The 13,055-nt window shown below is 40.0% G+C and overlaps 1 protein-coding gene across 1 annotated transcript in view; it reads right to left on the bottom strand.

Moving 5' to 3' along the window:
- LOC116332925 (tripartite motif-containing protein 16-like) overlaps positions 1-13,055 on the bottom strand; it is a 14,474-nt gene extending 1,419 nt beyond the window's left edge. The window contains exon 1 of the mRNA XM_039610444.1: positions 7,165-13,055. Within this exon, the coding sequence (XP_039466378.1) occupies positions 10,064-11,740 (1,677 nt within the window). The 5' untranslated portion in view covers positions 11,741-13,055 and the 3' untranslated portion in view covers positions 7,165-10,063. The remainder of the gene's footprint in view (positions 1-7,164) is intronic.

Below are 13,055 nucleotides of genomic sequence, written 5' to 3'. Positions count from 1 at the left end.
TGGGGTTTCTTCAGGTCGACCAAAGTTCACCAGATCACCTAGTGTGTCGACTGAAAGCGAGAAGTCAAGAGGGCGGGATATACCCAATCTGCCCTCTCCTCCACTTACAGATCACTAGATGATAGGTGAACTGGCGTCTGGGCTTGTGTCCCCTTGTACTTTTTTTTTTTTGGCGTGGCTCTGGTGGATCCACGAAGGTCTTTCAGCGATTTTGCACGCTGTCGGTGTTGTGAGCAGAACCTGATAAGGGCCCTCCCACCTCGGAGAGCTCCAGTTTTCCTCTGGAGTACCTTGATCAGGATCCAGTCGCCTGGTTTCAACCTGGAAGAGACTGGAGAAGAATCATTCGGCAGTTGGTTGCTCAGAACTATTTCTTTGTTCTCTAGCAGTTTTGTCATCCATTCTGCTAGGGTTGTTTCTCTAACTGATTTGTCTATTGGTTCACTGGTGATGGGCAGAGGAAAAGGTCTACCATGTACAATTTCAAATGGTGTCAGTTTCTGCAAGCATTGGGTTAGTCTCATCCACATTTTTACTAGGCCTGTACACTCTGGCCAGCATTTTGCTGAAGTTTCGAAATTTAGAGTGTATTTTGGAGATTATATCTCTTATCCTCCTGTTGACGCATGGAGAGTAACTCCATGTGTCACTAAAACTGCTGTTTTGTGTAGAGATTTTGGAAGTATTGGTTTTCCTTCTTTTAGTTTCGCTCCGCATTTCAGCCATTTCTTTTGCTCAGCTGTGGGAGCTGCTTTTTGTTCATCCTTTGTCAGTAAAATTGTTTCCCTTTGTAATTTCATAGTCATTCTTCTGATGTGCTGCACACTTGCAAACTGCTAAATGTCGCATCACATGAGGAGTTTCCTCCCATGTAAACAGATGTGTGCCATGATAAAACCTTCTCCACACACTAGAAACAAAAACTATATTTCAACCGTTGTTACATCTTATTCACTTATTTTATAATACAGTTATTTTTCAAATCTAATATCAATCAACTAATTTGCATATCAGCTTATAATGCGCTAAGTTGACAGGTCAACAGAAATGCACGTTCAAAAGATTATCACAAAGAGAATTTCCTCCATACAGTAAACTACTTGTGTTGCATCAATCAAGGAGAAAGCATCTCACAATTTATTGTATTACCAACTAAATTTATTGTCTGGTCACTGCTTGGTCATACCAGACTCTCTCTGTGTCTTTATTTTTCCTTCTCTGTTTTCACAAACGTTTCACCTATTGTCCTGCAAGCTGGAGAGTTAAATGTCAGTAGTGGGTAAATTCAGCAGTTGATAACAAAACTATTAAGTTTTTCCTGCTTTAACACCAATGTGAGATATAGAGGCGCACATATAGTGTGTGCTCTAGTGTAAGCTGCTCTTCATTGCATGTATGTGTGTTAGTACGCTTGCATGCAGGGCCTCTGGGCCTGTCTCACCCAAAAGGGCATTTTCTTAACAGTTGCCTTTCACTCGCGTGTGTTAAGAAAGGCAAATGTGCTTGTAGCAGTTGTGAGATTATTATGCTGTCATATATTACATTATACCTGTAATCAAAATGAGTGAATCATGATACTGCTGTAGGCCACATCATACTTCTTAGTTAAAAGAATTTGAAAATCATTAGATTTATTAGATAGGTTTGTATTATCCTATACTGCTGATTTACTGTGAGTGAGTTACACTGTTTCATGACATTTCATACTGCCGAGTTATGAAGAGAATATTGTATTCAGAGAGTAGGGGCCTCTCTTTTCTTTTTTTGTGATAGTAAAGAGCCACGGGAGCGTCACCCCCACCCTTGGTGGAGGCAGAAAAACAGGGAGCCAAGGTCATAACTCAGGCTCACAAAGAGTCAGAAAGAATGTGAATACTTAGTTTTGTGGCTGTGGCGCATTCTGTATAGCTTCTTTTCTTTGTTTAGTAGCTTTCTGCCTTCACCTGAGGGTGTGCCCTAAGCATGTGACTTCAGGTCTCCATAATTGGAGTTTATTTAAAGATAAATAAGATGATTTCATATATTGCTCGCAGATCATGCACTAGACGATATGTTGCAGTATTAGCCTGGTTCAACACTTAAACAAAACATCACTCTTTGTTCTATTATTATTATTATGATTATTATTATTATCCTGTCTCAAAACAGAAAATGAAATTGTAGTTGTTCTTGGCTGAGAAACACAAAACCTCTCTTTTTCCTTTTTTTTTTTCAAAACAAGAAACTAAGTTTTAATCTCTCAGCCTTGTCACATAAAACAAAACAGATAACCCAGCTCTCAGCTGGCTCTGGACTTTATCATCATCAAGGACACAAAAGAAAAAAGAAAAAGCTGCTGCCAGAAACAAAGCAGAAGTGTGAGGAAAAACTGAGCTCACAGACAGCTGCATGTGTGACCTTTAATATGCAGCTTCTGCTCTAAAAACAAATAAAATTAAAAAAAAATGTGTAACTTGCTCATCAGCTTGGTAGTGTCCACATATTTAATTCATTTTATTCAGCTTCTCAAACCTGTAGCTTTAGCTGTTGTATACGGGTTTGGCTCATTAGTTGTTAGTATAGGTTTGCTCTTCATCTTAACAAAGTCTCATCTAAGATGACAGGTTTACAAGCAGGTCAAGTGTCTCTATGCACCTGATTAGTGTAGTTATTTCCTTATTTTCTTTATCTCATATATCATTGTACTGAGTTTGAGCAAACCTTAAGCTTGAATCAGACTACTTTTAACAATCTTCCACCTTGCATCATAACTGACTGAGGTGCGTCTTCCTATTAATAGTATGTCATTATTAATGTTATCATTGTATTGTTTTTCCTTTTTATAACAGCAATAGTATATCACAATACACTACTTTACTACTAATATACAATAGTATATTAGTTTATATTTTATTATGTATCCATCAAAGGTCTGTGTGAATCTGCAGCTTCACACCTCCCCAAGCTGGAGACATTTTCCTTGGCTGAACAATGACACAGCCATAATAATACCTTATGCATCTCTTTTTTATTTGATATATTTGTGTGGATTATCTGGTTTCACGCATTCTATTCATTCAGCTTGGTTGTCTTCCCAATTTTGTTTCATTGCTTTAATTTAAGTCAACCTTAATTTAACCTTTTGTTTATTCCACTTCATTCCTCTTTCCATGCTTTAAAATATTACAACTCTTATGTATGTTTTGATTTCTTTTTAGCTTCCTTTTCAGTATTTATTTCTGCTTGGAGGGTTTCTTTTAATTTAGTTAATGCATTATACATACAGTTATACATTTTCCCTCCCACGTGGGACATTTAGTTTTCTTTGGATTTCTCCATCTATATGCACTAATTTGTCCGGCGCCTGGACATTTCTTTTCTAGCCACTGCTCGTCAGCAGTGAGTTTTGTTGTTTTATTTCCCATTTTGATTTTGTGTTATTAATACTACAAACAGAACTGTGTGACCTTCTCTGGTATTAGAGTTAGGGGAGGTTATTAAGGCAGCCTTCTACCCTTGTCCTAATGTCAAGGGCGGCCTTAATTTTATGCGATGAAGCGCAACCTTTTCCCTTCCTCACCAGTATTTCAGTCGACACAGGAAAACAATAGAAGTGGTGTAGGGTCCTACTGTCCCTCTTCAAATGACACTCACTTCCTCTTTTTAAATACAAACAATTCACATACGCGGCAGTGTAATCCTATTTTAATTGACACCTTCCTTTTCCCATTTACTCCCGGAGTAAACTTTGTCGACTACCAGCTTTTTTTCCATTGCGAAACGAGTCTCTTCTGGACTGCCAGTTTCGTCTTACAAGCGAGTCTTTTAGACTACCAGCTTTTTTTTATTGCGAAACGAGTCTCTTCTGGACTGCCAGTTTCGTCTTACTAAGCGAGTCTTTTTTTAAACTGCCAGTCCCTACAGGACGAGTTTTTCCCTTAGAAAAGTGTCAATCTAAAAGACGATTATTCGCGATGTGCCTTTGAGTGTTAATATTCACCTGGTTATGATGATATAAGTGCCGGTCAGAGATTCCTCCTCGTTCCCCAGGATCGTGGACCTCTTACTAAGAACGCTGGCCAACCCCGAATTCACGTAGTTGGTCTTTTTCTCCTTCATAGGAAAGAGGCTGTCGACAGACTTCAGCGCGGGCTCTCCACGATGTCAGGAAACGACGAGGTCACTCCGTTGGAGCATAAAATTAGTTATAATTCGATGTCCTACATCCGGCTCGGAGGACCAATTAAATGTCAAGAGTTTATTTTTAATAAGACATTCTTCAGGTTGAATAAAGACACTCAGACAGTTAGAATATAATAACAGCGGCGTGCACGGGTGAGGATTCTGGCGAGACCCAAGCACGGGTGAGGCTCTCTGGCGAGACCCACACCCTGAGTGCAGGCAACAGTTCTTTTATAGGTTACATCACGTATGCAAGCACATCACATTTCCTCTTTACAAGTTCCTCTAAACCAATGGTTGTGTGTGTGGGTGTGTGTGTGTCACATGTGTGTCTGGCTGCTTCCTCTAGGAAACGTGGTGCACTTTTCAACTCTTGTGGTTTGGGTGCTGCATCTGTTTCCTGTCTAACTTATTTGTGTTGTAGAGTTAAATGTCAGCTTGCACAACAGAAACCTTGTGAAATATATGAACACTTCATGATATGCTTCTTAATGAAAGATAATAAAACAACGAATAAAAACACATAAAACATAAAATCTTTCAACAAGAGCCATGTGTTAAACAAAACATCAAAGAATCTGCATCAGGGATTTTTTATACTCAAATTACTCAATGATTCATTCCAGCACTATACTAGATATAGAATGACTGAGAACAGAAAGGAAGCTGTTTATCAAGAACCCAAAAACACAAGAACAGCTTTAATACTTCTGAACAGATGAGTCAGCTATCTGGGTTACGATGATGTTAAATTATTTTTTTATTGCACAGAAGAGTAGAGATGATCTGCCAACACAGTCTCATTCCTAACTCATCAGAGAACCTCTGTGATCACATTTTGGACACATCTGGAACCGACAGCAAGGAAGTGACTCTGCTCTTTTTTTCTGACCATATTCTTTACAGTTTGTTTTGCACTGCTCACATTTATCACTATGATTACAAACTATGAAAGGTAACTGTTCTGGAAACTTTAAATAAACTGCAAACACCCGGTAAGCGTCTTTTTGAAGCAGAGTTTATTATACACACTGCAGTGGAGAGAGCGCTCTGGTCACAAACCAGAATGGTTTCTAAAGATGGGCGCTGCCTTACATATGACCTGGACAAACTCATGGACAAAGGAAATTCCACAGCACATCACGTAGCTCTATACCTCCCAGTTCAGCTCATCCTCAAACCCTTCCTCCCAAAGGACATTACGACCAACCGGCACCTCCCTTACGCGGTGCCTATATGTCTGTAACCCACATACAATGACCCTACTGTGAAGGTGTGATAAACATAAGGCCCACTTGAGATAACATCGTATATATGCATATAACCATGTGACAAAGTGATACTACTATTACTAAAGTAAAATTCATATTACTACATAGAATAAAGAAATCTCCCATCACAAAACTATTTTTACGTCAGCTACACCAACAGAAAGCTGACAGACAGATAGTCCAAGAGGACTTCATGATACCATCAAAATTATTAGTTTAGCCTTTAGTTATAGACCATAATTCACCTGCAGACATCACAATTACAGCATGTAATAAATCCAGAGCTACAAACATAAAGACATGTTTTTAAAAAACCTTAAAGTTATGAAATATTATAGTGATCTATAAATACAGTCAGGTCAGTTCAGCTCCATTAGTTTCTGTGATGCCTCAATCATCAGCTGTTAGCAGAGGAATGTTTAACTGAACACTTCCTCATGCCTGAGTGTGTCACGCTATATGTGGGTCTGAGTGTGAACATTAACTTGGCTATTAAAACTTTATTCTTCTCTGTTCCTTCTGTTTTTAAATACGTGCTTCTGTTTTTCATCACTAAATAGGAGTCCTTGTTAAAGTGGTTCAGATCTTCACATCTGAACCTTTTTCTGGGTTTTTTAATTTTGTTTAAGTGTCATAAAGATTAAATAAGTTATTTTTCAATTAAACTCAAGGATGGAATTGTGTCTGAGAGCTCTTTGGATCACTGAAATCAAATCACAATGATGAAGGTTTCTGCCAGATAAATACATCAGATTAAGAGAGCAGCTGCTAAAAGGCCATTAAAACGCAGCAAACACATATTTTAAGTTGCAGGTGCCTCTGGAGCCCCGCGAACGTCAAGCTGTAGGATCCTCCAGAGACTTGCAGTTGTGCATAAACCTTCTATTCGGCCACCCATAACCAATGCTCACAAGCAGAAATGGCTGCAGTGGGCCCAGAACTACATGAAGACTAATTTTCAAACAGTCTTGTTCACTGATGAGTGCCGTGCAACCCTGGATGGTCCAGATGGATGCAGTAGTGGATGGCCACCATGTCCCAACAAGGGCATGGTGTCCCAACAAGGGCACCATGTTGTTACTGAATTTTTACGAAATTCAGTAAAACCTGAAAGTCCACTTCTAATTTAAAAAACTAATTTGTCTAATGGATCTGAAGTTTCATACAGATCCATTTAAACTGTTGATCACAGTAACAAATTTTTCAGTGTAGAGTTACTGACTGATAACCAGTGTCTTCAAACACAAGAGTGATCAAAGTTTGTCCTGAAGTAAGAGAAGAACACCTGGTTCAAACATCACAGAGCAGAAACAAACAGTCAAACTGTTAAAGGAGGAGACAAAGCAAACTTACAGTTTCTTCACACAGAGACACAAACAACAAGCTCCACTCCACACCTGGACATTAAACAGGGACACACAGGTGAGCTGCTTCCTGGAAGGAGACGGGACTCCACCTGAAGCAGGACAGGTGGGAGGGGCTCAGCTCTGTGTGTGTTGTTATTGTAAATTTTAAAAATATGTTGTCTGACTGCTCAGACTAAATCTAGTCAGAGTAAAGTTCACATGCTGACGTGTGAAGACACGAAACCTTGTTGAAGCTGCAGGTGTGAACACACTAATAACAGATCATCTCTCATACACTGTTTGCTTTACTTGGAATATAAAAGCTTCAAATGTTCAGCATGTTTCTGTTTCCAGTCTATAGATCCACTCACACTCTCTATCTTCACCTGTGCAGTAAAGACTGAGAGCAGAGCTGAAACCAAATGTCCAATCAGTGAGCTGCATCAGCACCTGAACTTCATTCAGACTCTGTGTTACGTCCCCACATAAAAAGCTAGGCGATGAGGGTGGGGGGCAGTAACAGTTGGATCCGGGTGAAATGAAAAGAACGCCAGGCAGATGGTGTGTTCTAAAGAAGAAGGCAGGGGCAGAGAGAGACAAGGGGAGGGGCAAGAAAGAAGGAGGAGGAGAGGGAGAAGACAACACCACGCCCACACACTCCCACAGCCTCACAGGATGTAACACTCTGTTATTGTTGTTGTTAGTACAAGCTCATCTGGTGCTCACATGAATCTTATGATGAAAGCTTTATTTCACTGAATGTTTCTTCAAAGCTCATTTCAACATGTTGAAGTCATGAATGAAAGTGCGGACTGAGAGCGGATCACATGATTTTGAAGGTGTGACATGTGACATGTTCAGTATTGTGACCCATGTCTAGATATTCCCTGATATCTTAACTGCTCAAACACTGATGATTATATTTGAAGAATTATTACTGATGGCAGCAGTTTGAATGGAGCTCTCTGTCTGTGCTGATTTGTCGCCCTCTGGAGGTCAAAACACAAACTGCATGAAGTCACTGTAACGGTGCGCACACACCGAACGCGAAAGAGGCGGCCAGAGGGTCAGGTTCACATGTAAAGTCAATGGAAAGAGCACGATGACACGCGATTGCGCGTCCGGCGAAAATGCGGAGGCAGATTTGCGTCGGGAAAACGCCAAAACCCGTGAAACGCGCGTCAGTGTACCGCTGTACAGATCCTTCAGGTCAAAAAGCTCAAAGTGGCAAATGTGTCCAGAAAGCATTGGCCAGCATCGAGTCCCAGGAGAGAGTAAGAAGGTGGTGTTTAAGGAGGAGACATTTGTTCCTCCACCTGTACTCATACTCCAGTTTTAAGGAGCTGCTACCGACAAACCAGAAAATAAACACTGAATATTTAATAAGTGACCTTTGTGAGGTTAGCTTAAACACAGTCCGTCAGTCTTATTGCTCTTGAACAATACAATATTAGAAACTGTCTCTGGTTTACCTGCTGATATTCTCATGCACGAGACAACACCGAAAACAGCAAACAAATATACGTCACCACACCGATGCTGTTCACAGGACAGCAAGAGTAAACAATCTCTCTTGTCTTCATTATCATTCCCCTCCTACATTTTATCACTGTGATTTCAGCGTTTTCGCCTCACAACTAAAACGGTTTGTGTGCACTCAAGCGGAGTTGAGTCAACTAGCGCCACCTGTGGCCAAGTGCCATAGCCTACAGCCAGATTAATTTGTAACACACATCTGCACCTGGCTCTATCGCCACGTTTTAATTCCCGTTTCATGCACAATACATTTGTAACTTTCCAGGTTTTATGTTCTTGCATCTTGTAAATAAACCCTTAAACTAAATGAAATGCTATTGTATATTAATGTTAAGCCTACATCGGTAAGAAATGACAAATTATGTACACAAAGTTCTAGAAATCACCACTCCTATTGTTCATGATGACTATTTTTTTTCCATAACAAACAACAAATATTACACATCAATATCTGACTAGTGTTGTAACATCACATCTTGTTAGCATAGTCTGCCTCTGTCTTTTCTCTGGAAATGAATTTAATTCTAAAATTATCTGAAATGATGGTGAACTGAGTTTGTATATTACATTTGTGTAACTGTAGTCACCTGGGACAATCATGTACTGTTTGTTTGGAACACTTGGGGCCAAAATAGATAATAGATTGACACAGCTGGAGACAGTTGGTAGTCATATACAGTCTATATAGCTTACATATTAACTTGCTTAATTAAACAAACATTTGTGGGAGTAGCTGGAAGAGTCTGTGACAAACATCTCAAACAGCAGGACATTACATCCTGTGGTGTTTTTGTATGCAAGGCAGGTATAATGGTCATGGTGTATTGTACTTGAATATGCACAGATTCTAATTAATAGAAAATGGCCAGCTTGCAGAACGAATTCTACTGAGGACAACAGTTCAGTCTTCTGTTGACCAAGAGGGTGTTGCCAGGCTAAGACTGAGCATAGCACTCTGTCTGCTCAAAAATGCAGGTTTACCCCAGAAATGTCTGGACCTTCATTTAAAATATTTATATGTGACATGTATGTATCTTTGAACATGATCTTTGTTGGTCAATTTGAATGCATCAAATGTAAGTGCAGCCACTCAGCCTCTACTCAATGTGGTGACAGATACACGTGCAGATGTGCACAAGTTAATCTGGTTGTAGGCTATGTATGCTGTCTTGTGAACAGCAATTTTTTTTTGCCATTTTTTGTGGTCGCCTTGTTCATGAGACTATAACCAAGTAAACAAGAGACAGTTTTTAATATTTGATTGTTCATAGCAATGAGACTGACAGTTAATTTGTGACAGTTAATCTGGAACATCAGTGACAGCAAGTAAGAATGTCTGCCAAAGTTATGATAACAGTTAAAACCACTAAAAGCTGCAAAGTAACACAGTAATATCAGCACTAAAGAATTCAAATCAATCACCAAAGAAAGCGGAAAAGACAGTCCCAGCAGTGTTTTTACATTACTTACCATCCACATTGGAAGAGTACACTGACGGAATAAATCACGGAAGGCTTGTTTTCCCTACATGGCTAAACAAACACAGGATGAAGTGCCACCTGAATAAAATCAGTCATTAACTAGACAACAAACAATGAGATGTCAAAACAGCACCCATAAAGTTTAACTAACAGGTGATGTTGTGTACAAAGAAGAAAAGCACAACTGCAAGCTCAGTAACAATGATGACAAAGAAAAAAAACTGTAGACTAAAACACATTTTAATCAACTTCTGTCAATGACTTCTGTCTATTTAAGTTTAATGAACTCAGCAGAGACGCCATCAGACTCACAAAGCCAAAGTCCAGCATAGAGCGGCTGAGTGAATGTGGTCTGGACTCTGTGGAGGAGAGTCATGGTTTCAGAGACGCTGTAGAAAGACAGAATACCTGCTCTGTGATCCAGGTACACTCCTACTCTGGAGGACCGAGGACCTGAGAGGACAGTTTGGACTTTGTTGTACCAAAATTCATATTTGTTTATATAACACTTCAGTGACCACGATTTTTGATTGAATCCAAAAAAACATAAGTCTGATTTTCCTACTCTTCGGATATTCTTGTATGTGACTGCTACTTCAACTCCTTTTCCTCTCCACTCCACCTCCCAGTAACAACGTCCACTCAGACTCTCTTTACTCAGGATCTGAAGCCATCCAGTGAATCTGTCTGGATGATCAGAATAAGACTGTTCTTCTTTGGTATATATTGCTTTTCTGTTCCCCTCAGATAACAGCAGATATTTGTTTGCTGTGTTTGGATCCAGTGTGATTTCATGTGAATATTTTAAGAATCCAGCTCTGGTCTTTGGCTCTGGTGGTGACAGTAAAACATCCACTTCAGTGACTGTCAGTGAGATGTTTGTCCATTCCTCTCTCAGAATGTCCTGTAGTTTATCTCTGGTCTCTGACACAGCTGCTGTCACATCCTCAAAGTAGCTCAGAGGACGAATATTGATGCTGGATGAGTGTGTAGACTCACTGAGTGCTGACAGTGAGGGGTAGTTGTGTAGAAAGTGGTTGTGATCCTCTGTGTGTGAGAGCTGCTCCAGCTCGCCGTCTTTCCTCTTCAGCTCAGCGATCTCCTGCTCCAGCTTCTCCTGAAGCTCTTTGACTCGACTCACTTCAGTTTCCTGCTGGGATCTGACCTGCTGCTTCACATCAGAGATTCTTTTCTGGATGAGACGGATCAGCTCAGTGAACATCTTCTCACTGTCCTCCACTGCTTTATCAGCAGAGCCATTGATGGCCTCCACCTCCTGTTGAAGCAGCTTCACATCTTTCTCTCGCTCCTGGATTCTCTGCTGGATGTTTAGTCGTCTCACCTCGAGCTCCTTCTGCTTCTCAGTCCTTTCTGCTGCAGCTGGGACTGTTTCATGGCCTTTATGGTCATCCTTTTTGCAGACATTACAGATACTCTGCTGATCAGTACGACAGAAAATCTTCATCACCTCATCATGACGAGAGCAGATGTTCTCCTGGAGCTTCTTGTAAAGGTCAACAAGTTTGTGTTTCTTTAATGGAGCTGCAACATAGTGAGGTTGGAGGTGTTTCTCACAGTAAGAGGCCAGACAAGTTAAACAGGACTTGATGGCTTTCAGCTTCCTCCCAGTGCAGACATCACAGGCCACATCTTCAGGTCCAGCATAGCAGAGATCAGCTGGAGCAGCTTGGAGTCCAGTCTTCTTCAGCTGCTCCACTAAAGCTGCTAACATGACGTTTTTCTCCAGGACAGGCCTCGGTGTGAAAGTCTTCCTGCACTGAGGGCAGCTGTGGATTCCCTTCCTGTCCTCTTCATCAAAGTGTGCTTTAATACAGTTCATGCAGTAGCTGTGTCCACAAGTTGTAGTCACCGGATCCTTGAGTAGATCCAAACAGATCGAACAAGAGAAGGTTTCTCGGTCCAGCTGAACTCCTTTTTCTGCCATTTCTCTGTGCCAGTCACAGTAACAGTGGCGGTGTCAGTTTCTGTTTTGTAGAAATGAAACTAGCCTGAGGTCTGAACTTAATGTGTGTCTGTAGTGAATGGAGCCTGTCAGCCTTTAGATATATATCTATATATGTAAGAGGAGAGAATGAGGAAATGTGTGCACAAAGAGTAGTTTCTATGTTTAGAAGAGGAAGGAGTGATCAGGTTGTGAGTGATTCCAGGAATAGGAGCCCTTTTCTGTACAGATCATACCTAACAAAGTTTTTTGGGTTTAAATTCTTCTTGGAGTCTCTGTCTTTAGAGAGGGAACCTTTTTTCATTTTTTTCTAATCAGCTGTGTTTCAAATGATTTTTGGACATTTTTCTTCTTAAAATGTTTATTTTCAAAGTCAAAAAATGTAGATTAACAGTCACGCAAATTATGAAATAATTCAAACATCGATAAACATATAAGTAATAAATATAAATCAAGACCAGAGATTTCCTTTATGAAAATAGTACATATGAAATTTTTATTATATTACTAATAATCAGTGAGGCAGTGAAACGGAGAAACAAAAACCTCACCTCATTGGACACTTTGTCATGATCCCTGGTTTTAAACTGAGTTGCAGTGTTTTTAGTTTCTGATTATTGTTCAGATATATTTCTGATTCCTGTTTTGATTTCATTGTCATTCCAGTATCTTGAATTTAAATCCTTGTTGTGTTTGAGTTCTAGTTACAGTTTGTAGTTCAATGAATTTGAATGGCTATTATAGTGATTTTCTGTTCTAGCGTTCAGCTAAATTCACTTCTTACTTTGAGGTTTCTGTTTGTTTCCCCATCACTCTCTCTGTCTCGCCTTTCTGTGTTTCTTCCTGAATTAGGTCATTAATGTTTCCTATTGCTTTTCACGTTTCATGTCTCTCTGTTTTAGTTATTTAATTATCTGTTTTACTTTTGTCTTGTGCCTTGCTTTGAGCTTTGCTTGCTTCCACCTTTGATATGTGTATTGTTCCTCCCTGCTGTGTTTAATGCTGAATTCATTCTCAGTGTGTTTTAGATTTGTCATTTACTGGTGTCTGCTCAGTCTTGCTTAGTGTCAGCATATATTCCTGTGAATTTCTCAGTATAAAACCTTTCATGACCTTTTACTCTCTACCATATTGTGAGTTTGGGATTTAGTTATTTTCACACTTCTTTAACAGCAGAACTAGAGTATTTAAAAGTAGAATGGGAGGCAGAGCCTTCAGTTTTCAGGCCCCTCTTCTGTGGAACCAGCTTCCAGTTTGGATTCGGGAGACAGACACTATCTCTACTTTCAAGATTAGG

This window comes from Oreochromis aureus, linkage group 3 (assembly GCF_013358895.1).
Source record: "Oreochromis aureus strain Israel breed Guangdong linkage group 3, ZZ_aureus, whole genome shotgun sequence".
NCBI classification, from domain to species: Eukaryota; Metazoa; Chordata; class Actinopteri; order Cichliformes; family Cichlidae; genus Oreochromis; species Oreochromis aureus.
The sequence above is the reverse complement of the archived record's forward strand: the minus strand, read 5'-3'. Positions and strand labels throughout refer to the sequence as shown.